Below are 26395 nucleotides of genomic sequence, written 5' to 3'. Positions count from 1 at the left end.
TTTCTTTTACATACTTAGCAAGCATGCTTTACCTGAAGTCTAGTTATTATCTCTATCTTCTTCTGTAACATTCTTTAATTCTGATCACTCCTTATATTAGGGTTACTTTTCATCAAGTATGTTAGTTCCACCTTTTTAAAATACCCCCAATTAGTAATATTACTGCTTTATACAATGAATCTGATGAAACTTACTCATATTTACTAATGTCTTTGCATAGCAATCCTTGCAACTTCACACTGTTTTTGGGTTCAACTTCTTTCTGACAGGTTTTTAAAGACTGCTGATGACAGATTCTCAGTTTTAATCTGAAAGTAACTTTATTTCTCTCTTGACTAACCGACCCACTGTTTAACTTGTTAAACAGAATTCAGAGTCCATGCTTTCAACACCTTGAAGTTATCATTCCACTGTCTGTGGCTCCTTTAAGTCTGCTATCAGCCTGATTTTTTGCTCCTTTGAAGGTGGTCTGGTTTTTCTCTCTGGTGATTTTATTACAATGTGTAGAGATATTTATTCTGTTTATCCCACTTAAATCTACCACATGAACCTGAGAATTTATGCTAATTCCTGGTTCTAAAACAAAAATTCTGTCATTATGTCCTTGATGTTTTTCCCATTCTTATTATTTCCACCTCCTATTAGAAGTCTGTTGGACCTTCTCATTCTGTGGTTCTTGACTTTTTCATATTTTCTAATTCTTGATCCCTCTGTACTGCTTTCTGGGTGATTTTTTAAATCATTAATTCTATTTCACCTGTGTCAAGCCTGCTATTTTTTACCTGCCTATTTTGTAATTTCAATGACTAGGTCATGTCATGTTTATTTTCAATTCCTTCTTTTATATCTTTAATTATCTTAAATATACTTATTGTAAGCCTTAATCTGATGTTTAACTTCTGTGGCTTGTTCTGTCTGCTGACTCTTACTCATGGCGAATGGTCTTCTTGAATGTTTTGTTAAGTCTGGATGGTGAACTTCAGATTTTTATCTACAGGATCCTTGGCTTAGGTTGAAGATGTGACCTCCAGAAAGCCCAGGGTCCCTTTACACTGCTGGCAGGATATATTTACACTGTAAGAGCGCATGGCAGCAGACTATGTGGTTATTAATTTCCCAGGAATACTTTTTCCTTTTTGCCCACAGCCTAGATAGTAATGGACAAGCTTTCTTGTTTCCTGTACCAATGGGCAAGTCTCTCCACCTTCCACTCTGCCCTTCTTTTACAGAAAATGTAGTGCGTCAAGGGGCTCAGCTCTATTCAGGGGAACTCAGTTACAAATTCATGCAGGCCTAAGGCTTTACCTTCTGTCCTTTTGTGGCTGTTAAAACCCAAGTTCCCTGGTTCCCAAAAGTGGAAATCATCTGTACTGCTCCCTAGCTAGAAGCAACCACAAAATTAGGTCATACCTTGGTGTGTAGTTCCTTCTATTTTTGCGAATTCTTATTTTCTTGTGATTTCTAAAATTGTGCCAAAGTCAACCACAATTTTTTGAACTCGCTTGATAGCTGACAAAAGGCCATTCTACGCTACTTAACATTTCAGAAAAGCAATACTTGATGTGAAACATTTGAAACTTGCCTTGTGTCGGATTTACAGGCTTCCATATTATCAGGACAGAGATTCCAAAGCCTTGTTAACTCCTCACTAAAAAATACACATAAACAAATACATTTTTAATGGACACCATCCTGATATGTCTAAAGCTATAAAAATACTTAAAGTTAAATAGTGGAGTTTTGATTATCTTCACTAATTTTTGGTATTTAGCAAATTTTCTATATGAGCATATATTGAATGACAATAATTACTTTTTTCTAAAAATATTCAAGCACAATATAAAACAATTTACAGTTAACTAAAAGGTAATAGAAAGGACTGTGGTATTTTGCAACAATTAGAAATGAGCTGGATCAATGCAATTGCATTGTCTGTGATGTGGTAAAAATGTCATAGCCTAGAGCCTTGGATTTTGGAAGCAGGAGACATAACGGAAGTACTAGTATGTGTACTTGCATGAACCACATAATGGGCCTTATAGATTGATAGGGTATTTTGCTTTAGTCATCATCTATGTATAAACCAAACACATAAAAAACTAGACAAACACAAAAGTTGGAGAGTTCTTATAGTAACATCTTCAAAATAAAAAATAACTAGTAACATTCCACGTATGAAGACAGGTTAACCTACTTTCCCATCAGAATCTTTTTGTTGGGCCCTTTCCCCAGGAAGTCCTCTGGTGCTGTTCTCTTTCGTACTGCTCTCGTTGGCTTAGTATCTGATGTTCTGTGGTGAACAAAACATACTGGAATTACAAATGGACAACAGAAATGGAAGTGTTTAATGTAAAAGAAAACATTGTTTTCTTAAAAAGATGAAAGCTTCATATTATTATAGAACACTCATCAGATAAAAGACCAAAATGCCACACCACGGTACAAATGGTAAGTGGGTATACAAATTTTTTTTCGATAATTAATACATCAATTTGTTCTGGAAGCTTAATTACAAGAAATTTGAGATGAAAATGTCAAATAAAATAAATTGGAGTGGTTATATTATTATTGAGCTCAACTTATTTTTTTTAAACCCTCATCGAAGTATGTTTTTCCCATTGATTTTAGAGAAAGTGGAAGGGAGGGAGGGAAGAAAGGAGGGAGGGAGGAAGAGAGAGAGAGAGAGAGAGAGAGAGAAACATGGATGTGAGGGAGACACACATTGATTGGTTGCTTCCCACATGCTCCCCAACTGGGGCCAGGTATCAAACCTGCAACCCAGGGACATGCCCTTGACCAGGAACCTGTGTTCCTTCGGTCTACGGACCAATGGTCTGACCACTGAATCATACTGGCCTGGGCTTAACTTACATTTTAAAACACATATACACACATCTCTACATAATAGAATCACATCAAATTCTATTTCAATATTTCTCATATTGCTTCAGTATATATTTACCTTTCTTTCACAAAACTTGGGCAGCCTTCATTTTTCCATGAGTTCCAGTTTTCTTCAGTGTTTAATATATGCTGAGGAAAACAAGTTACATTTGCATAATGGGAGCTTCTGAAATTCTATTTGGTGCTAAAAAAACTAAATATAAAACACATACCTCTACCATCTTTGAAAATCTTTCTCCATCAGGTGGGTTTTCAGATAGCAGCTGTGATTAGAAAGAATATACTAAGCTTTCAACAACTTTCTGCATCATAGGAGTGGTTTGTAGGCAGAGAACCAGGAAGTGTTTGTGGTCTTGTACCTGAGCTTAACTTTATCCTTATTTTCCTATTTGGGGCTGAAACAAAGAAAATTCTAAATTTCCATTTTGTTCAATCATGGGTTTGTTGCGTGTTGAACTTACTTGATAAACTGATTTTGTAGTATCTTCAATCCAGAGTGACTGCTCATCAGTTAAAACATAGTTTGAACTACAGAACAAAGCAATAAAAGCATGCTTGAATTAACAGCAATGTACATTCAATTTTAAGGTTTATATTCTTTTTGAAAAAACACAAGACATGTAACAGGTAAGTTAAGCATAATATAAAAAGTGTCAAAAATTACCAAGACAAGAACTATCACAAATGAGATAATTATATAAGAAATTTCTTGCATTTCATCATCTTCATGTTAAGACTGTTAGAATTGAAGATATGAAAGTATAGAGGAGACTAAAACATTCAATTAATCTAATTAAATATAAACAGAGCAGTGAATGTTTCCTAAAATAATCAGTTTAATGTGGGGTGAAAACCTCTGAGAGATATTAACCTATTCCTCTACATCAAGGGTGGGGAGCATCTGGCCTTTGGGCCGTATAAGGCCCACAAAATCATTTGGTCTGGCGCTGCCAAGGCATTAGGGATAAGTTAATTAAATGTTTGACCAAATATAGCAGCTAATTTTTAAGTTGATAATTTTGTATGGCCTGCGAATGATGTTCTAAATATCCAAATTGGCCCTTGGCAGAAAAAGGTTCCTCATTTGTGCTCTAAATGATACACATTCAGATAGAACATGCTGCATTCCTTTAAAATGCATTCCAAATATAGTGAATAAAAACCCCAAGTCCTAGAGAAGGCGGAAAGCAGACCCAAATTATTAATAGTTGGCATTAGTTCAGCTCTCACTATGTATTAGGTGCTTTATGGCCAATCAAGAAATATTAATAGACTACCATGTGCCGAGATCTGAGCACTTTACATGCATCCCTCATTTAATTCTCAGAATGAGAATGTGTGCCTGTTAAACAGACTTTAGAGGTTCAATGATTTGCCCAAGGCCATAAAGCTTGAATTCAAATCTAGGTCAGGCTCCAAAAGCCCTTGATCTTTCTCTATGCTATACCAAATCTCCACAACAAACAAGGATAAGAAAGAACATTTCTGAGTGCTTGATATGTGTTATCTTAAAATTATAAGTCAGAAAGAGCTGAACTGCCGCTAGTGAGTAATGAAAGTGGGATCTGAAACCAGCAGGCAGTAAAGCCATGTTCTTTACACAACTACCTGGTAATATAATACTTCTTTGAAAGTATTTAGAGCTTTTCTCTAAAACAAATATCCTAACATCTAGTCTAATAAAACCTGAATTATCTAATGTTTCTGCAAAAGAAATGTTTTAGGGATGTGACAGTTATACATAAAATGAGCCCAATATATAAGAAAAATACATCAATCAACAAGTCCTTCTCTTTGTGGTTTACAAACTACTACCCATTTATTAATTTATACTTACCTTTTGAATTTCACCTGTCCCTTAAGATATTGGAATAAAATGAGATACTGCAGTAGGATGTGTCGGCGAAAGTTACTGTCACTCAGTTGTAAATCCATCAACTACTCGAAAAACAAGCATATACACAAAACGCATTAAATTAAAATTTTGCCTAAAGGTACAGGTTATGTTGTTACAGAAACCAAAGATTTCAATTCAAATAACATTTGCTGAAGGCATTACTGCACATGAGGCATTACTGCATAAGCCCCAGGACAGAGTGGCAAAAGCTTCATTTAGATTTCTATCAATCTATGTCATGACATATTTGTGTCGGTGGATAGCAATGTTGTATTTGTGGTCCTGAAGTCAGAATAAAGGCAGAAATATAAAAAAGCCAAAGGCTGCTACTTTCCCACATGTAAAGACATAGTGGTGAAAGAGCCCGGCTGGAGTGGCTCAGCTGGTAGAGCATCCTGTGCATCGAAAGGTTGCTGGTTCAAGTCCCAGTCAGGGCACATGCATTTATTATAAAATAAGTCTACAAAACAGACTTACTGCAGTACAACCTCTTTCATCATAGAAGCCAAATTAGTCTTACTTGTACAAGGAAGAAATAGGACTCTAACATTTATCAGCTTTAACCAAAAGTAAGAAACATTTCTATTGAACTTAAATTAAGAAGTATATCAATTAAATAGAAAAAAAAATTTTTATTATGCTTAGTGAAAAAGTTGTACCTTTTCACTTGTTAAAAATTTTGCAAAATATACATGTTCTCCTCCTGTTTTTAATTCTTCCATCTTTTTTCTTGAGGCCTGAGTATCATCTAATTTATAACTCTTGAAAACAGCCAGAACTTCTTCTGAGTACTGCAAAGTAAAAATATCAACTTGTTATACTTGCCATTGTTGCCCAATAATCTGTTTAGTGCTTTTCTGTATCAGAGTATCTAGAATTTATTCCCAGTTACCATACATGCATGTTGCAAGGCAAATTAAGAAAATTATGACAGTAAAATGAGGGTAAAACTATTTTGTAGGAAATTTATGGTACTGTAAAAGTAGGAATAAACTCTCTCCTCTCGATGGAATGTAATTTCTTATGCAGTGTGTGTAAGGGGTAAGCAGAGAAAGGAATGCTTTGAGAGTAGATAGAAATTTGCCAGTGAAATTAGCTATTTAGCCAGCTATGGAAACCCTTAACCATTTCTGTGCTAAAGACTGTGACAAAGTGAAAAAATGATGTCACACCCTATCCAGTTGAGGGGCAATAAAATATTGGACTTTTGGTAGACTGGGATGGGCAACTCACCTTGAGAAAAGTTTTCCATGAAATTTTCTCATAGCATTGCACAGGGTTCCTGAAGTAATCCTGAAGTGACCAGAATTTTCGATACAGGTTGTAATCAATTGGAATCGAGCTAATAAAAGAAATGATATATTAAGTAATTTAAGTTCTCTTAAAAATATCTAAATGCTTTTAACTTTTCTTGGGTCACAAATGCTTTTAAGAAGTTGGTGAAAACTACAGTCTGTTTCCCCAGAAAAGTGCACATTAGTAATACTTATATAAACTTTTATAATTTCAAGTGAAATTAATATAGACCCACCCCCTTTATCTATAGTGATGGGACCCTTGAATTTTGATTGGATATAAGATTATGTTACTAGTACAAATCAAACGTCAATACATACTTATAAATTTTAGATTTATAAGCAATCATTATACTATAGCATGTTTTAACTTTAATGTTAAAACAAACATTTTAGACTTTTTAAATCCATGAAATTAATGTTTTTTTAACAAAATCCTCTGCATCATTTAAAACAGTCAATGAAGCCTTTTAGTATAATCCATATGCAAAAACTGCTTGAGATATTAAATACTGCATATCCCAAATATCTACAAAAATGTTCAATATTATTGCTATAAAATTAATTTTGTCTGTAATCACAATTGTGTACTTCATTCTTTCCAAATAAACCTTAATAAGTTGAATCAATGGATTATAGTTAGCTTTTCTCTAAACTTCATGCCCATACAAATATTCTAAATAAGACTGCAATTTAATATGGGAAACAGAAAGTAGGTTTGGTGATCCACATAGTCCCATGATCTTAAGAGTCCTGCCATCTCTATTCTGCCAAATGACAGCAAGTTAACCTCCCATTCTTCATCTTCAGGATGGATATATTGAAAATTACCTTTTCTGATGAGTAGGGAGTATCAGAGACATATTATAATGCTTTTGAAAGGATTATAGTAAAATAAAGTGAGTATAATTTTTAACATGTACTAAAAAGTTTTTTTGGAAGGGGGAACTAATGTTTAGAAGACTGAAAAATGCCTTAGTTTCTTTGTAAATAAAATAAGAGTAAAGAAGTATAAGATAACTTGCTAGTATAAAATTTAGTTTAAGAAGTCTGAAGCCCTAACCGGTTTGGCTCAGTGGATAGAGGTCTGTGGACTGAAGGGTCCCAGGTTCGATTCCGGTCAAGGGCATGTACCTTGGTTGTGGGCACATCCCCAGTAGGGGGTGTGCAGGAGGCAGCTGATTGATATTTCTAACTCTCTATCCCTCTCCCTTCTTCTTTGTAAAAAAGCAATAAAATATATTTAAAGAAAAAAAGTCTGAAAAGTTATATTAGTGACCTAAGAAAAAATAAAGGGAAAAGTATTTTAGTAAAACATATGGAAGCACATTTGATAAAAAAAAGCTCACCACAGGAATTTAATTCATATGGTTAAGAAGACAATCTGCAAGTCAATATCATAAAATATCCATTTAAAGAATAATTTTATTAGTTTGAATTGACATCAATTGGCATAACACTTCAAAAACAACACACACATCGAAAATCACATAGTAACACATTACATCTTTCATTCACACTTCTGACAACTGCCTGGAAAAAAGCTGTGAACTTGGAAATAATTGAAAAAGTCCAAGTTTTGCAAGGAAATAGCAGTCACAAAGACCATGCATTTTATTTTATGAAAGACGCTTGAAGTTATCTTTATATATAAAACCCCAATATGCAAATAGACCAAACAGCAGAACAACTGAACCGGTCGCTATGACATGCCCTGACCACCAGGGGGCACGTGCGGAACATGGCGAGTGTCGGCAGCAGGCAGCAGAGCGCGGAACATGACGGGTGTTGGCTGCAGTGGGATGGTGGAGCAGGTGAGCGGGGGTGCCAGACCAAAGTGGGGCGCTGGTCGCTGTCATTGGGTGAGCCTCTGGTGGTTATTGAAAATTCTTTGCTCGCACCCGCTGCCGGCCCTGATCACTCCTCGCACCCGCTGCTGGCTCCGGCCCCTATCACTCCGCGCCATCAGTGGTTGCAAGTGGGGCCAGTGCTGTCAGCGAGTGGGAGTAGTGGCGGTGGGAGCGGGGCTGCCAGCAGACGGGACCAGGGGCCGCAGCAGGAGGGGCCGGGCGGGGGCATGGAGGATGGGCCGAGAACAACTCCTGTGCCCACCACAGCCTCACGGCCCACAGTTTCTTTCAAGGTGCATGAATTCATACACTGGGCCCGTAGTCCTATGTAATAAAAGCCTAATATGTTAAGTGTCTGGTCGACTGGTTGGCCGTTCAACCAATCAAAGTGCAATATGCTAAGGCTGCTCAACTGCTCACTATGATGTGCACTGACCACCAGGGGGCAGACAGTCAACCGGTCAACCAGTTGCTATGATGTGCACTGACCACCAGGGGGCAGATGCTCTGACCGGTAGGTTAGCTTGCTGCTGGGGTCCGGCCGATAGGGATTGAGCAAGACGGGCCCGGACACGCCCTGGAGCCCTCCCACGGTCTCTCCCCAGCTGGCCAACCTCCCGCGTCCCTCCCATGCCCCGATCGTGCACTGGTGGGGTCCCTCGGCCTGGCCTGCACCCTCTCGCAATCCAGGACCCCTCGGGGGATGTCGGAGAGCTGGTTTTGGTCCGATCCTACAGGCCTGGCCGAGGGACCCCACTAGTGCATGAATTTGTGCACTGGGCCTCTAGTGCTTATATACTCACCCAGATTACAATGGTTTTGGATTATGTGTAAAGTCAGGTAAATAATTTAGCAAGTTTAGCAAATTTTGATAAAATAATGTTAACTGCTAGAATAACTGCTAATATCTCAAGCATGTGGATCTTACTTCGAACCAATAATGAAGAATACTGACAACTTTTACTTGACAATAATCTAGCCTCTGCCAAAAGTTTTGTCAAGAAGCAGCAATATTCCAAAGAATCTAACAGGCATGTTAATTTTTGCTTTTTCTAAGCTCTTCCCTAGTATCAAACAACCCTGAAAACAGGAAAACAATTATCTGAACATCAATTTCTTTCTATAATTAAAGCAACATTAATGGTTTACAAAATAAGATTATAGGTCTGGGTTTTCTCTAGGTCAAATTATAAAAAAAAAAAAAAAAAAGCCACAGAACATTTCCCAAAATGTCAAAATAAAATGGAATAAGAAACAGCTATATATAAATTCTTTGTATTCATGAAACAATAGAATATTTAACATTTGTATAGTTCCATACACTTCATAAAAAAAAGCCTACTCTATCCATAATGCACATGAAAAATAAGTCTCTAAAAAAATCCAAAAGACAAAAAAACTATATATAATAGCTACTGGGCACTGAATAGATACTGTCCTAAGCGCTTTACATATATCACTCTATGGAACATTAACAAATACAGTCATAATAAGGATAACAGATCACTTCTGAATAGCATCTCATTTATTCTTCTCAATAACAAGCAGGTAGATGGCATTACTACATTTTTAAATACTCTGAAACTGAGTTGCTGGTAGATTAAGTAGTTTGTTCAAGGTTCTGTCAGTAGTAAATACAGGAATTATGCCTGGAGCTATGCTACTTTCAATGTTCCTTGGGGCTATGTGTTTGAATTTGAAATTTGGGATTAAAGGAATATATCTCCCTGTAGAGATATGGAAACCCTTTCTTGATCTTCAGGAAATCTTTCAATTGCAACTGATGATAACTGTTTTAAAGAATGCTAGTGAAAGTGTTCCTTTATACCTTCATGTTTGGCTTTCTTGTTGCTTCTAACCAGTATTAAAAAGAAATTATGTGGAGGGAAAGCACAGGGTTATAGACTAATCGTAATGTAACTATCTGTGTTTTCCAATGGTCACAGCAGCAGTTCGCGACCCACAGGTTGAGAACCGCTAGCAGGGTCGCCTAAGACCATCGGAAAACACAAATATTTACATTACGATTCATAACAGTAGCAAAATTAGTTATGAAGTAGCAACAAAAATAATTTCATGGTTGGGGGTCACCACAACATGAGGAACTGTATTAAAGGGTCGCGGCATTAGAAAGGTTGAGAACCACTGTATAAGAGACAGTGACAGAAGGGGAGCAGAAGGGAGGAGGAGAGAGAAAGGAAATTTCTTCTCTCTCCTCTTTCATTAAATAATCAGGCTCAATATCCACAGGCATTGAGTCCACAAAGCTGAATGGAAGGGAGAAGGGGAAGAGTACCTAGGTTGCTTGTGCTTGGTCTTTTACATGTTAGGAACAATGAATCGTCTGCGCATGCAATTTAGAAACCACTGGATTCAGCCCATTAGGAACTGGAATTTATAATTTTTAAGTAATTTACATGAAAGTTACAAATAAATCTATAAGCATGATTTCCTTCATCTTTGTGTACATTCTCCCTCTAGAACTTGTTAAGTCATTAAGGTATTAACTTTGTAAATCAAGAAATCTGGACTAAAAACTCACCAAGTTGTTGGAGCTTCATCATCACCCATTTCACCTTCTTCTACGTCCATTCCTTCTTCTCTGTCTTCAGTGTGCTAAGTTAAAAACAAACAAACAACAGTACAGCCTGTCGTGAAGCAGCTGTCAAGCAGAAGGTAAATGCTGGAATGTCATTCACACAATGTTAAAAAATCATTAGTAGAAAAGTCTAGTCATAGTAACTACCTAGACCTATAGTTAATCCTTAAGGCAATGTGAATTTTATGCAACAGGGATCTGAGAACTTAAGAGCCGTATGACAATGATATAGGACAGCCATGAAGACAACGTGAAGTTTTAAACCAGTATTTCTCCAAACATAGTTAAGTAGATTCTCTCTGGGAATAAAGAAGTATGGCAAAATACCTTTTGGAAATAAATACAACGACCTTTTAGAAAACTGAGAAAATCATTAGTATATTAAGGACTCTAAGAACTGTAGTAAATAAAATGAATTTAAGTAGCTTTTAATCTCCAACTTCAATTTGATTATGGAAATCCTTCCTGATCCCCACACAGTACACTTATTAATCTGGAAACATGATAGGATTGCTGGGTGTCCAGCTCTATATTGAAAAATTCAAAATAAGTTCACATGGAATAGTCCAAGAAGTACCTAAAAGATATATAAAGGTGAAGGACACGATTTTGAAAAAACCTTAAACAAAGCCAACATCACTTCCAAATTGATAATGATTTTACACTTTAAGTAATAAATTACATAAAGTAGTCATTAATCTACAGTGAGATATTAGTTTTATCTAATTAATAATTTTTAAAACTTTTAACTGGCTTCTAAATGAAGAGTAGGTGCTGAATGTCTAGGAATTTCCCAACTCTGGACTGTCTTTTGGATATATCATAATTTTAAAAAATCAGCGGGCAAACAATGGATTATTTAACAAATGGTTCTGAGATAACTGGCTCATTATTTGGAAAAAAATAAAATAACTCAATTTATTTTAAACTCTAATATGTCTGCTGGGTTAAAAGGAAACAAGACCTTAAATGCACCAGAAGAAAACAAAGGGGCTGAATCTTAAGGAGGAGAAGCCTTAAGCATGACACAAGGTCAGAAATAATAAAAGAAAAACCAACAAATGTTAATATTATAACCAAATAAAAAAGTTCTATACAGCAAAGACCCCATAAAGTTACAAGTAAAAGTATAAACTGAGAAAAATTATATCAACATATGGTAGGCAATGAATTAATATTCTATATAAAATATCCTATATAACGAGTTTCTACACATCAGTAAGAAAAAGACATTTCACAGTAAATTGGGCAAATGGCAAAAATAGGCAATTCTCTTCCTCAAGGCTTCAAACCAGCACAGAAGTAAATTCCCATCAACAACAGTAAGTTCCTCAACTTCATTAATAACCAAGGAAGTAAGTAAAAATAAAGACAACTTATCTTTAAGTATACAACAATTAAGCAAAGATTTTAAAAATTGCTAATTCCCAGGATTGCTGTGAGGTTGTGCGAAAATGGGCAGGCATTCTCTATGTGCCACTGGTGATAGTATCAATGATTATAACCTCTTTGAGTAAGTAACTGGGCAACAGCCATCAAAATCTGCTATATGTATTATTTTGACATAGCAATTTCACTTATTAAACTTTATCTTACAGATATACCTGTATAATATAGCAATATTATTCACTATAATGCTGTTAACAATTTTTCACTTTTAGACATTATCTAAATGCCACTGTCAGGATTGTTATACATCAAAACATTTATCAAGAGCCATGAACACTGATATACATCTAAACATACTGATGCAAAAATGCATCCATTTTTTTACTGCTTGAAAAGAAGAAAGTGAATTTCAGAACAGTATGTAGTGTATGACTTCATTTTTGGAATAAAACTACATTTATACAAAAAGTCTTACGAGGCTGGACAGAGAATGTTAAGAGTGGTTATCTTTTGGGCCTTGGATTATGGGGTAGCTATACTATTTTAAATATTTCTATTTTGTTTGCATTTTTAACAGAGAATACATATTATTTCTATAAATTGGAAATAAAGGTTTTAAATTTTTGATGACTTAGAAGACCCATTCATAAGTTACTTCAATAACAAACATAAACATGTTCTGTTAGATTTCATATCAGCCTCACCTTCTGACCCAAGGTGCTTTCCTGCTCATTGGTATTGAAAACAGTGACGTTTTCCAGATTAAACTGACTCTGCAAGTTAAGACCTATTAAGGAAAAAAAAAAAAAAAAAAAAAAGATTTCAAAGCAAATCCACCGAACACCTAAACTTGTAAGAATATAAGTTCGTTGTCATATAACTAAAACATATACAATAATAAATCCATAATTAAGGAAAAGATCAAGTTAGAAACAACACCATACTTGTATGTTCAAATTGTTCTAAAATTCATTTCTTAAAGATGCCTTTAGAGCACATAGAATTCTACATACAATATAGTTGATCCTTATTATTCATGAATATTTAAGAACAATTTTATATAATGCAGTATGTAACAATTTATAATTTTGCTGAGTCATAGATAAAAAATTGTATTAATCAAAAAGTGAGTGTGTCTAACCGTATTTATGGGAAATATATTGTAGTTAATGAGCCAGGTTTCTGTCAGAGAAAGAAGTTATACATAAGCAGGTCTACTGGTGGCAGATAAACTCAGAATATTAGTATAATCTCATGGTTTTTGCTGTGGGTTATTTAAAAATACACAGACAGTGTGATTCTGTGATTTATAAGAAATATATCTGGTTTTCATCCTCAGTTCCTGGCTCACAGCTCCCAAACTGCTTGGAATTTCCTAAGTGATAAAAGCAACAACGGTGTCTCTTGTTATATTAGAACCAGTTCTTATTATCATGACAGATTCTAATCCATTAAAAACTGGAAAAGACTTTCCCACAAAGCATGTTTAATGTAAAAAAGCTTACCTGATTTCTCAGATAAAGGGAAAAGCCTGGCCAAAAAGAGTTGAATTCGTCCACAGAAAACTGTGTTCTGGGATTTTGATAATCTTCTTAAGAGATCTAATAATATATGGAAATAAAGGTTACACAGAAGAGATCATTCTTCTTTAACATTCATACCCAAGTTTTTAATCAGTTTGTTAAGAGTATTTTCCTAAAGCAGCAGTTGTCAAGATGGGGGTAGAAACTGTCACAAAAATGCACTAAATAGCCCTGGCCGGTTCGGCTCAGTGGATAGAGCGTCGGCCTGCGGACTGAAGGGTCCCAGGTTCGATTCCGGTCAAGGACATGTACCTTGGTTGCGGGCACATCCCCACTAGGGGGTGTGCAGGAGGCGGCTGATTGATGTTTCTTTCTCATTGATGTTTCTAACTCTCTATCCCTCTCCCTTCCTCTCTGTAAAAAATCAATAAAAATATTTTTTAAAATGCACTAAATAATCCTATCTAATAAAGAGGGAATATGCTAATTGAACCTTGTACCGTCGCAAAGATGGTGGTGCCCACAGCCAATAAGGAGGGAATATGCTAATTGACTGCCTCACCCTCAAAGATGGCGGTGCCCAGTCTCCTCAGCCCCGCCGGGCGCCTGCCTCCGGAGTCCCCTAGTCCCTTCAGCCCCCCAGGGCCGGCCCGAGGCACAGGCAAGCCTTGGATGGCGGCTGCCCAGTTGCCCATGGCCGGCCGAGGCTCAGGTAACCAGGGCCGGCTGAGGCTTGCACTGCAGGCAGTGGCAGCAGCAGAGGTGTGATGGGGGTGTCGCCTCCCGCCCCCGAGGGCTCCTGGACTGTGAGAGGGGGCAAGCTGGGCTGAGGGACCCTCCCTCCAGCACATGAATTTTCATGCACCAGGCCTCTAGTTAGAAATAAAATAAGTTTAACATGGGCAAGATAAGCTTGACCTTTGTTTTTTTTTTCGTAAGTTTCAATACAGAACAGAAACAATTTAAAGTCATTGATCATTTTTTTTTGTTTGTTTTTTGTTTTTGTTTTTTAAATATATTTCATTGATCTTCTACAGAGAGGAAGAGAGAGGGACAGAGAGCTAGAAACATCGATGAGAGAGAGACATCGATCAGCTGCCTCCTGCACGCCCCCCACTGGGGATGCGCCCGCAACCCAGGTACATGCCCTTGACTGGAATCGAACCTGGGACCCTTGAGTCCTCAGGCCGATGCTCTATCCACTGAGCCAAACCGGCCAGGGCCATTGATCAGTTTTAATAAATCAGACTTATTTAAAAATGAAGATGCAAGTCTATTTAACAAATTTTATTCCTTGTGGTTAATTGAACCACCTACTTTTCTGTCCATATTTACATTTTAAAAAACAATAATTTACCACTGAATTACCTACCATTGCACATACGTAGTAAATAATTTTTCCCAGCAGAATAGAATGTATTCTGAAATTAAGACAGAAATAATTACTATAGTTCAGAAGTTGCTGCACATCCTTCAATAAGTCACAGGAAGTAAAATATTAAAGAATACTAACATGCACTGAGAATCTATGCCACTTTTACTTTTTCTAAGCAAATAACATTTTCAATGAAATAAAAATATTTTCTTATAAAACATGATACCAAAAAATGGCTTTAAACATGTGAAAGTGTACATTTTCAAGTTGCTATTACTAAGTGCTTCAACTTTTTCTCCATAAATGACTCTTACTTGTCTCTCCCAAGAGAGCAGAATACATAATTCTTTCATAGGGACAAACTTATTAGCAATTAGCAATATTAGAAATACAAGCAACAAAATCTACCCTCACAATTTTGGATCAATTGTAAGATAACGTTAGTAGAAAAAGAACCTAAGGCACTTACTGATTTCCAAGTAGCAACATTTTTTTCCACAAAAGTGAATATTGTGTCACACTGATCCAAAGGAAGACAATCCAAAACATCTCCCAACAATACAAAAGGTGTAGATGCGGTGCAAATACCTTTATGCCAAATTGAAGGGAAATAAGTTTAAAATACTGTCGAGTAAAATAGCACATGAAAATCACTCTGAAGAATATCTTAAGGTACACTTTGTCAATCCTAAAAAGTCTTTAACAGACAAGAAATGAGAGGAACCTAAAAGTTCACAAATGGAACATACTTAATATTTGGTATGTGCACTCAATAATGATGATTATTCTTGGTAAGATGTCTAGAGCATTTACTACATGTCAGGCACACTAACACATTTAACCCTATTAGGTAGATAATATTCTGTCCAGTTTATAGAATGGGAAAATTGAGACACAGAGAAGTTAAATAACTTGCCCAAGATCATAGAGCCAGTAAGTGGTAGAGCTGGGATACGAACCCAGGCAGTCTGGCTTCATAGTCTGTTTTCTTCACCACTAAGCTATTCAAAAGAATATAATGCAGCCAATTAAAAATGGTGGTTATGATCACTATTACCTGGAATAATGTTAAGTGAAAAAGGCAGGATTCAAAACTGTATGTATATTATGGTTACGACAATAAAAATTTTAAAAGACTAGCAAAACTAAAACCATATACCAAAATGAATGGTAGTTTTTAATGTAGAGGAATTGTGACTAGTATTTTCACTTTTTTCTCATTTCTAACTGTTCTGCAATGTTGCTAAATTGTCTTTGATACTTGAAAAGATTTTTAAAAAGATAAGGTTTGATATTGATTTCAATTATTATTGAACATTTAAAATAATAGTATTGTTTTAGGGAACAGAACAGTAAAGTTGTTTATTTCTAAATTCAACATTATTAAAGTAAAGCAATAAATTAAATATTTTAAGAAAAGGTCATTTAGTCCAGCTAAAACTACTTTTATTTCTCTGCTAATTCTGCCTTCTATTTTAAGGTAATATAATTACTAACACTTGTTCAGTGTTTAAGAGAGTAGCCACCTAAGCATGGCATGTAAAATAAATAAAATAAAAATAAATAAAATAAATATTACTGTAAGCCCAACACATTGCATTAATATAGTATATTCAGAAAAAGGAGGCAATATTTCCAGCTCTGCTGGACACTGGTAAGATCACATCTGGAATGTGACATGAGGGATACTGCCTAGAGTCAGTGGGTGGCATAAGGCAGCAGATTTCAACTCAATACAAGGGAAATGTGATAATCAAAACTACCCAACAGAAATAAAATTCTTAGTTCCATCAAGGAGTGTAGAGACTGAATGATCACCTGCCAGAGATGTTATAAAGGCAGGAAGCCAGAGAATAGACTAGATCAGTGGTCGGCAAACTGCGGCTCACAAGCCACTTGCGGCTCTTTGGCCCCTTGAGTGTGGCTCTTCCACAAAATACCATGGCCTGGGCGAGTCTATTTTGAAGAAGTGGTGTTAGAAGAAGTTTAAAAAATTTGGCTCTCAAAAGAAATTTCAATTGTTGTACTGTTGATATTTGGCTCTGTTGACTAATGAGTTTGCTGACCACTGGACTAGATGACCTCTCAAGTCCCTTAACACTTAGATTCTGTAATACTATATGTATGCCCTGTACATCCAAGAGATTTGAAAGGCATACTCCCTGCCCTTAGTTGCAGTATACACTGAGTGGCCAGATTATTATGATCTCTGAATGCATAATAATCTGGCCACTCAGTGTATATCCTATATAATAAAAGGCTACTATGCAAATTGTCCCCTCGACCAGGAGTTCAACCAGCAGAGAGGCCGGCCAACCACCCATGTCCCCTCCCCCAGGCCAGGCTGGCCGGACCCCACCAATGCATGAATTCATGCACCGGGACGGACACACACACACACACACTGGTCAGATTATTATGCGTTCAGAGATCATAATAATCTGGCCACTCAGTGTAGTATGGCATAAGTTAACTCACATTTGATAATTATAGAACTTCGATTCCTATAAAAGATTCTGATTCAGTAAAACTCAATTTAAAAAAAGACCTCTGGTTATCTGATGAGGTGCGTTATATACATGATCCCCCAGAACTTTCACAACCTGTGTCCCAGCCTCTACATGGGCCTCTTTGTTTCACTTTAACCTTGGCCACAGATAGATACCCTCTTCTTAGTTCCTAAACAACCTGCTATGTTCATACTTCCATGATTTTGTTTACAATGCTTTTTCTGCCTAAATAGTCCTCCTCCTATCATGTGGTAAATTCTTACTTAATTTTTGAAAATATAGAGTACATAGTGTATCTTAAAGAAAACAAAAACCGCCAAAACCGGTTTGGCTCAGTGGATAGAGCGTCGGCCTGCGGACTGAGGGGTCCCAGGTTCGATTCCGGTCAAGGGCATGTAACTTGGTTGCGGGCACATCCCCAGTGGGAGGTGTGCAAGAGGCAGCTGATCGGTGTTTCTCTCTCATCAATGTTTCTAGCTCTCTATCCCTCTTCCTTCCTCTCTGTAAAAAATCAATAAAATATATTAAAAAAAAAAAGAAAAGAAAACAAAAACCCTTATACCTTTGAGCAGTCCACCTCATCTGTTTCTGAAGTACACTGTACATAAATTATAGCACTTATTATATCCTGTTAATCTTCATGTGTACTTTGAGCTTTCTAAGGGTAGGCTTTTTTGCATATATTAACAAAAGTGTCTGACACTAACCAGAAGCTCAATAAATATTTGCAGAGTTGAATTTAACAAACTAGTTATGGGCAATTTGAAAATGTGTCACATACATTAACAATACTATATTCTCTTTCAAGGAGGAATTTTCCCCATAAAAATAAAATTAAAAAAGCATTTATTTACAGTTTAACTAAAATCATAAGTCCTCACCTTTCTCAAATAAAGTAAAAGTTCTAAATATAGACTTTGTACAACTTCAAGTGTTAAAAACGTTGCTAGTCTACAAGAGTAACATATCAACGTACTCACTGTAATCAATGAACTAAGCAGATGCTAACAGTCAGGAGCTAGGCAAGGAACACTCCATTTTAGAACTCATTTAAGTATGCTGAATGTGTAAGTGAATAAACAAGCATTTTATATGAAAAGTCAAGAATTTAAGAATTATGAGTTCACAAAATAGCTTGCCACTACACTAGAAGATCACTTTTACCATGTATATTCCAGTTTTTGTAGGAATAAATATCAAAATAATAATGTGACTAATGCTTTACACATTAAAAGGCATTTCACATAAATTACCTAAATTAATCAAAGGAAAATTTTAGCCAGATCAGTTAAAGCGTGCCAATCAACTATTTTTTCATTGCTTCTTTCTGCAAATATTTAACGAGCTCCTATGTATGAGGCACTGTGTACTTACTATGCCTTTTAAAAAAATCTCCTGAAACTACCTCCCCTCCTACTGTCCCATTTTGAGAGTCCCCTATCTAGTTTTCCCTGCCAGCTGTCTCTCCCAATCCAACTCTTCCTCCATAGCTCCTTTTAGCCTGGTATACAAAGCACTTTACAGAAGACACTAACTTATCCTTCCTGTGTTTCTCCTTACCATGTTCCTCATCCTCTCACTCCTCTGCTGCAGTTCTTTAGCCATGCTGAATTGGGCCTTTACACATAACTATTCCCATCTGTTTCTGCCTGACAAATTCATCATTCCTCACTTCCTAATTCTCATGTTACAGCTTCCTTTCTAAGACCTTCCTGATACCTTTAGACACTGAAGTTTCGAGTATTTCAACCAGATTTCTTCCTACTTCAACCGCAGTAATTACACCACAGTAAGACATTTACACTGTTTCCTCCATTAGCCACTGAATCTCCAAGTCCTAGCTTAGTACCAGGCACATAGTAGATGCTCAGAAAATACCATATTTTTCCGTATATAAGATGCCTCCATGTATAAGACACCCCCTAGTTTTCCAATCCAAAATTAAGAAATCAGTATTTTAAACATTTTGCTGGTTTTCCTCTTAAGGCCTTCTTTTTTTTGGTATCCTAAGGAGTTGTTCTTCCTGTTTTCTCCACTGTCTGATCATACACTCAGTGGGAGGCAGTCCAAATTGTCTCTCTGCAGCTCTATTTCCATGCTCTTTTGTTGGAATTTTTCAGAGTAAGACAATTGGTTACGGGTATTTATCTTTTTATTTTTTGACATCTTTATGGGCTCAGAACGCAGTCCCTGTTGCATCTGTGCACTCTTCACCTCCACCTCCAATTATGGCATTAGCTGATGTCGGTAACAATAAGGCTTGTGATTGGAGGAAGTCTGTTTGACAGGCAGACTACATACCCATGGGTATCTACACACCCATGCAGCTCCCTCCTCGGCTGACTTCCATGTATAAGATGCCCCTCAATTTTCAGTCTAACGATTTTAGAAAAAAATAGCATCTAATACACGGAAAACTACAGTATTTAACGAGTGAATGAAACAATTGGAGAACAAAGAAAGTACTAAAACGTGTGCTACATACTAGAGATGAAAATAAAGGTGAGCTACTTTCATTGGTAACTTCTTGGTAAAGGTGGTAAGCAGAACTTGAAAAATGAACAAAATCAGATAGATGGAGAGGTATGGGAAGAATATGTTTGTTTTTAACCCTCACCAGGGGATATGTTTATTGATTTGAGGGGGGGGGGGAGGGAAGGAGGGAGGGAGATACAGAGAGACAGAGAGAGAGACAGACATCAATGTGAGAGAAAGAAACATGGATCGGTTGCCTTCCATATGTCCCTGACCGACTGGGGATCAAACCTGCAACCTAGGTATGTGCTCTGACTGGGAATCAGACCTGAAACCTTTTGGCATATGTGATGATGCTCCAACCAACTGAATAACCTGGCCAGGGCTGAGAATCAGTTTTAAATAAAGCATATCGTGTCCCAGATTACTTAAAAAATAAAATCCATACTTACCTTCAGTTACTCCCCCAATAGCAAGAGAAATAATAGCTAAAACATTTTCACACGATGAGTGATTTATCTACCAACAGAGGAGAAAACAATTTAATTTAGGAGCCAGAGTTCAGACTAATTTGATAACAATAAAAACATACCCTGACATTAAACTGATTATCATAAATATGGGATAAAGCTATTTCTCATAGAAGATAAAATTATTTTAAGATGAAAATACAAAAAATGGGTAGTAATAGTTACTAATCATAGAAGTATATTAAGTAAATAATAAACAGGCAATTCACTTAAAATCCAATGGTCGTACAAAAATGGTTTCATTAGCATGATTAAGCCTGTAAGCTAACCAAGCACAGAAGTACTGATGCCATAACCCAATCAAAGGCAAAGGCAGGGCCAGAGGAATGAATTGTACTGGTGCATCAATATGTCTGAGGGAAGGTTTTAATAGAAGGGAAGTAGTACCTAGGTTTGATAAAGTCCAACATTTATTGTGTGTTCATTAACTGTCACTTTACACAACAACTTTGAAAGAATGTCATTTCCCTTCTTACAAATGAAAATGAGGCTCAGAAAAGCAAAGTTAGGTGCCTGGTGCCTCATAAAAGGTAAACGAGTAGGTCTGAAGAAGAGGAAAGAGTGAATTTTTATGCAGAAAGGGACACTATTATTGCCACAAGAAAAAGATCTACCTTCTTGGGACCTAACCTTCACTTAACCAAGAATAAACTTTTGAAACTTTTTCTTTCATTATTCACTAATGTTAAATAAATTCAGATTTTTCATATTTAGAGTAAATTTATCAACTGAAGTTAGACAAGCGCTATTCTTTTATGTTGATGAGAAGGATGAGAGCATGGAACCCCAGTTCCCATGCTGAACATTCTCGGACTGGACTTTTTGTGCAACTACAGAATGTGACACACTGTCCATATAGTAAAATGAGAGGGCCCAACTTCAAATTCCAGTTCTTGCTCAGGAAGACCTAGTATCAACTTCTCTCATACTATTCACCTGGAGAAGGCTCTCTTCATTTATTAAACCAAACCCTTAAACTGCACCTGTGCTGCCAAAAGCCTTAATTATTACATTACTCCTATACTATTATCAAGGCAGCTTTCACAAAGTAGCAAGCTCACTCCAGAAAAAGCAATCATATTTAAAAATTCATTCTAAGAATAAAAGCAATTTTTAAATGACCTAATTTATTAACGTGCCAGTAAAATCTTAATAAATAAAATTATACTTACAATTTCTTCTTCTAGAACACCTCTGAAAGCTTGATCAAGGGTACATTTTTTTTCATTTTCACTATTAAAAACAAAAGATACCTGCATTTTTAAAACATCTCAGGGTAAGTATAAAGATTTAGGCAATATATTTTAGGGATATCAATGCCTTACCTTCCAGGTAACTGGCTGAAGGTATTCAACAATGGCTTGATATTTTTGTTGTTCAGGGCTTCTCTGGTAGACTTCTAGAAAAATAAAAATAGCAAGTAAGTGAAAAGATTTTTGCTTATTATTTACTGAAAAACATGTCATTCATTAATAATGTCTAACTAAAAAATGTTTGTAACTGGGAAAAATTACCCATCAGTCATTCTATCAGTAATTCTTATTCAAATGCCACTTCTGATTGACTCTCATTACTTTAAACCTGGCTAGAGCTTTCTAGATTGATTTTCTCATTCCAGTTTTTCCTTCCTATCATGTCTTTAAATACTACATTCATGAGAATATTCTGTTTATGTTTAAAGTCTCCAATGGCTCCTTATTTACAGATTTTGGTTTTGAAGTTTTATATCCTCTCAAGGTCCTAAGATACCCCATTTAATCTATCCAGTCTTACTTCCCACTCCTAACACAATCTCTTCCCCCCATAATTTTCTATCAAGCTCACTCTAGTGCAGTGGTTGGCAAACCGCGGCTTGTTTGCCGCTCTGTTGACTAATGAGTTTGCCGACCACTGCTTTAGTGTATTCATGCATTCATGTTGTTTTTTTCCCGCCTGTTCAAGCAAATTCTATCCATTCTTCAGGAACCATCTCAAGTCCTGTCATCTCTAGGTAGTTTACTCAGCAGTCTCTCACTACAGTAAACACTACATACATACCTGCTGATTGTCTTAAAGTAGTCATAATTTAAAGACACAAATATTGCCAAGTCATTCCTTCTGTGAAAATTCACATACATTTAAGAAATCGTATTAACCGCACAGGAAATTAGATTTACACTGGAAATGTCCACTCCTGACTCTGCCAAGAACAGGCTGCCATATTTTTTTTAAATATATATTTTATTGATTTTTACAGAGAGGAAGGGAGAGGGATAGAGAGTTAGAAACATCGATGAGAGAGGAACATCGATCAGCTGCCTCCTGCACACCCCCTACTGGGGATGTGCCCGCAACCAAGGTACATGCCCCTGACCGGAATCGAACCTGGGACCCTTCAGTCCGCAGGCTGACGCTCTATCCACTGAGCCAAACCAGTTAGGGCCAGGCTGTTATCTTGAGTAAATCCCTTAATGCTTCATTTTCCTCACCAGTTAAATAAGAGGGTTGTTCTCTAGAAGAGCCTTACTACCTGCAGCAGAGTGGCAACACCTGGGAATTTGTTAGAAAGGCCAAAGTTCACACCCCATTAAAAACCTACTGAATCAGAATTTACATTTAGCAATATCTCTAGGTGATCCCACCACACACTGAGGCTGAAGAAGCACTATCCTAGACGATTTCCAATTAAGTGGTCCTTTCCAGGGCTAATATGATGATCTTGGATATTCCTAACAATTACTCTTAGCAGAATTTCAAAGCACCAGAGATTAGAGCAAAAGGCACAGAAGGAAATATTCCTGATGACATAAACAAGATACACTCTGGTAAAAAGAAACAAACCCCACACTGTATGGTAAAGAAGTAATAATAACCTGCACACAAGAAAAATTCTTACTACAAAAAATTGTGCATAGAATGTTCATTCTGGTATCACTGTAAATACATAGGCATTGTTAAATATCTACGTAGTTAAATCATGACTTGAAACATTGGCGCAAATGCTAAAGACAAATTCGGTCAAACAGGATTTTTCATGCTGGGGATGTATAAACAACATAAAAAGAATACTAGGTTTGAAGCCAGGAAAAAAACCACCACTTTAGTAAATCACTTCACATTTGGGGGTAGGGGGATGAGAGAGGTTTGTCTCAGTTTCTACCTCATCTACGAGGGATAATAAAAGTAGGTCTACTTAACGGTGTTAAACGAGTTATATAAGCTCACATAAGGTGTTTCTCAAATTCTAAAATTACTCTTCCCCAATGTGTAAGAATAAGATGACCTCTGGCCACGCTTTCTAAGCTGATCCGTTTGCCCTTTCCCACTTAGAATCTCTTAATCCCGTGGTCGGCAAACTGCGGCTCGCGAGCCACATGCGGCTCTTTGGCCCCTTGAGTGTGGCTCTTCCACAAAATACCTCGGCCTGGGTGAGTCTATTTTGAAGAAGTGGCATTAGAAGAAGTTTAAGTTTAAAAAACTTGGCTCTCAAAAGAAATTTCAATCGTTGTACTGTTGATATTTGGTTCTGTGGACTAAGGAGTTTGCCAACCACTGTTTAATCGATCCCTTAGGAGTGACATATGGAGGGTTAAGGTGTGCTGAATTAGCGGCCGAACCACCTGGCAATTAGGAGGCGGGGCGGGAGCCAGCTTTTTGGGTTAAAACCGCTTCAGCCCTCCCCTTTCAGCAGCTCCCTCCCAGTTCTGGAGACACACGGCCGGCTAAGCGTGCGCTGCGGAGGAGCTGGACCGTACGGGTCTCAGTCTGCAGAGGAGCCCTTCACGCTGGGCGCCCAGAACCCGGGGTCCTGGATCCGGCCGGCGGGGTGGCGGAATCGGGCAGCAAAGGTGGGGAAGACGCAGGTAAGCCGCTTTCTCCCCTCCCAGCCCCCGACAGGGTCAAAAGCCTACACTGCGGCGTACACCCCTTTACCCCAGGGCAAAATTCCAATAATTTCAGGAAGAGGAGGGAAAAGAGTAGCGCCGGGTCCAGCTCCCACCCTCCTGCCCCTTGCTCACCGTAAACCGCGTCCGCGCTTCGGGTAAACTGAAGAGTGGCGGCGTCGGAGACATCTTCTCGGCTGCGCGTGCCCGCCACCGCGCTGCGGCGCAGACAGATGACGTCAAGGCGGGAGCAGCGAGACGACCGGCTCCGTGTGCGGCTAGAGCGGCCCGCGAGCCCAGGGGCGGGGCGGGGCCGGGCCATTGGGAGCTTCTGTGGTGACCGAGTTCAGGTGGGCGTTGGAAGATGGAGTCACCCGCTCAATGCCAAGTCCGGGTTGGGGGTGGGGAGAGGTACCCCTTTGGGTGACGGAGTGTGGGCGGCCGCGCCATGTAAGCTCTGCGCGCCGTGGGGGGAATAGGCCGAGGCGCGCACTGTGGCGGCTTTTCCGGTTTGGGGAAGCCGCGCTGGTTACGGCTCCTTGGGCCGCGCAGGAAGGTACCGCTACTGGACAATCCAAGGCCGGTGGGTTATCGGAGAAAGCTTCAGGGGAAGTAGAGCCGTGGCCGTGGGCTGCCGGACCGCAGTCATTCCCACGGAAGAAGTAGTCTCAGCTCCGGACTTGCGCGTCAGCCATGTAGTTAATTCATGGGCAGCTGTAGCTCATCAGCAGTTCACTCTTCTGTGATAATAGAAATATTGTCTATGTCACGGGGCTATTGAAAAGCGCTAATAAAATAATGAATGCACAGTATTCTGTGCTGGTAGGAGAATGGGTGGCACTGCCTGCAGGGTAGAGGCACCCCTTGAAAAACCCTGTCCCCTCAATTCCCTCCCTTGTCTCCTCTCCCTGGAGAGGCTTGGCCAAGGAGAAGCCAAGTAGCAGTAACTTTCTTAGTTGGAATTATGCTGTGGGGAGATACATTTTGTATTGACCCAAAATGCGAAGAAATTTCTGCCAGTTCTTACTCCCTTGTACCTAAAAGTAGAAAGTTAGGTGTGCTTTACCTAAGCTTCATTGGCATCTAACGAGAATACAGGAAGCCAACAAAAAGATAACTTTGCATAGTGTTGCCTGTATGTGGGAATTGTGAAAAGTGATGGCTACCCTGGAGCATTGCAGTCTTTTTTAGAATCAACAGAATCATTCAGGTTTGATTGAATAACAAATCTCAAAATTGGCAAAATAAGCTGGTATTAACCGATTTAATAGGTAGCTGTTGTAAGGGAATTATATTACAGATCATTAACTATCTAGAGTACAACTACAACCTGAGAGAGAAAAACAATTGTTGTGTGTGTTTTTGTGTGTGTGTGTGTGTGTGTGTTGTTTTTTTACAAAAATCCAAGCATAAAAAGAGCTGGAGTTTATTGACTTACCCATCAAAGCCCAGTCACTTAGAATTCTATTACTCAGCAAACATTGGTTGGGTACATTGTACACAATGGACAGTATTTGTGGAAAGAAGAATAGATTTATGAACAAAATAATAAAGGTTAATTCCTGTTTTGAGGAGCTCTTAGTTTGGTTGACATAAAAGAAACAATTATAGTATCTATACAATTTCTATCATAAGTAATTTAGATAATAGCTGCTGTAAGAGATCAAAGGAAAGAGAAATCACTACCATATGAAGTGATCAAGGAGCCTTCATGGAGAAGATAGAATATGAGCTGGACCCAGAAGAATTCCAACAGACATAGGTAATGGGAAGGGGTGAATGGGAAAGACATTCCCAAGGGAGAGAATGGAATGAGCAGAGGTGTGGAAGGGAGAAAGCATAGTGAAAGATAGCTGTTTAACATTGGCTTCCAGACAGAGGGCTGAACAGTCAAGTTGGAACCATGCTGTATTAATGTTTGAGGTCAAAGAATGTTATGGTTTAAAAATGGCTTTTACAGTTCCTACCAAGTTATAGGTGGCAGTATATTTGGGGGAAAGGAGAGAAATGAACTATTTTTGCTGCCGAGTGAAAAAACACCAGATAAACCATAGGGGGAAAAGCAGCAATCTTAAGGGGATAATGAGGCATTATTGTTCAGTGGGTACAGGTTTTGGCTTGGGATGATGAAAAAGTTCTGGAGATGGATAGGAGATGGTTGCACAAGGTGGATGTACTAATGCCA

General features: G+C 37.9%; 1 protein-coding gene across 2 annotated transcripts in view; it reads right to left on the bottom strand.

Moving 5' to 3' along the window:
* Positions 1–24447, bottom strand: part of THOC1 (THO complex subunit 1) — a 30169-nt gene extending 5722 nt beyond the window's left edge. Inside the window, exons 1-17 of one of the 2 annotated variants that reach the window (XM_080686176.1) lie at positions 24346–24447; positions 21673–21746; positions 21520–21580; positions 20270–20336; positions 15302–15420; positions 14830–14878; positions 13440–13535; positions 12639–12721; positions 10489–10562; positions 6035–6143; positions 5461–5592; positions 4742–4842; positions 3366–3432; positions 3117–3167; positions 2963–3033; positions 2195–2290; positions 1583–1648 (exon numbers count right to left, since the gene is read on the bottom strand). In XM_080686176.1, coding sequence (XP_080542302.1) covers positions 1583–1648; positions 2195–2290; positions 2963–3033; positions 3117–3167; positions 3366–3432; positions 4742–4842; positions 5461–5592; positions 6035–6143; positions 10489–10562; positions 12639–12721; positions 13440–13535; positions 14830–14878; positions 15302–15420; positions 20270–20336; positions 21520–21580; positions 21673–21746; positions 24346–24399 — 1370 coding nt within the window. In that variant the 5' untranslated portion in view covers positions 24400–24447. Of the gene's footprint in view, positions 1–1582; positions 1649–2194; positions 2291–2962; positions 3034–3116; positions 3168–3365; positions 3433–4741; positions 4843–5460; positions 5593–6034; positions 6144–10488; positions 10563–12638; positions 12722–13439; positions 13536–14829; positions 14879–15301; positions 15421–15791; positions 15836–20269; positions 20337–21519; positions 21581–21672; positions 21747–24345 lie in introns of those variants that run through there. The other variant, XM_080686175.1, reaches the window with a different exon arrangement.
* Positions 24448–26395: the final 1948 nt, after the last annotated feature.

The sequence above is a fragment of the Plecotus auritus genome, assembly GCF_963455305.1.
Source record: "Plecotus auritus genome assembly, chromosome: 8".
NCBI lineage: Eukaryota > Metazoa > Chordata > Mammalia > Chiroptera > Vespertilionidae > Plecotus > Plecotus auritus.
The sequence above is the reverse complement of the archived record's forward strand: the minus strand, read 5'-3'. Positions and strand labels throughout refer to the sequence as shown.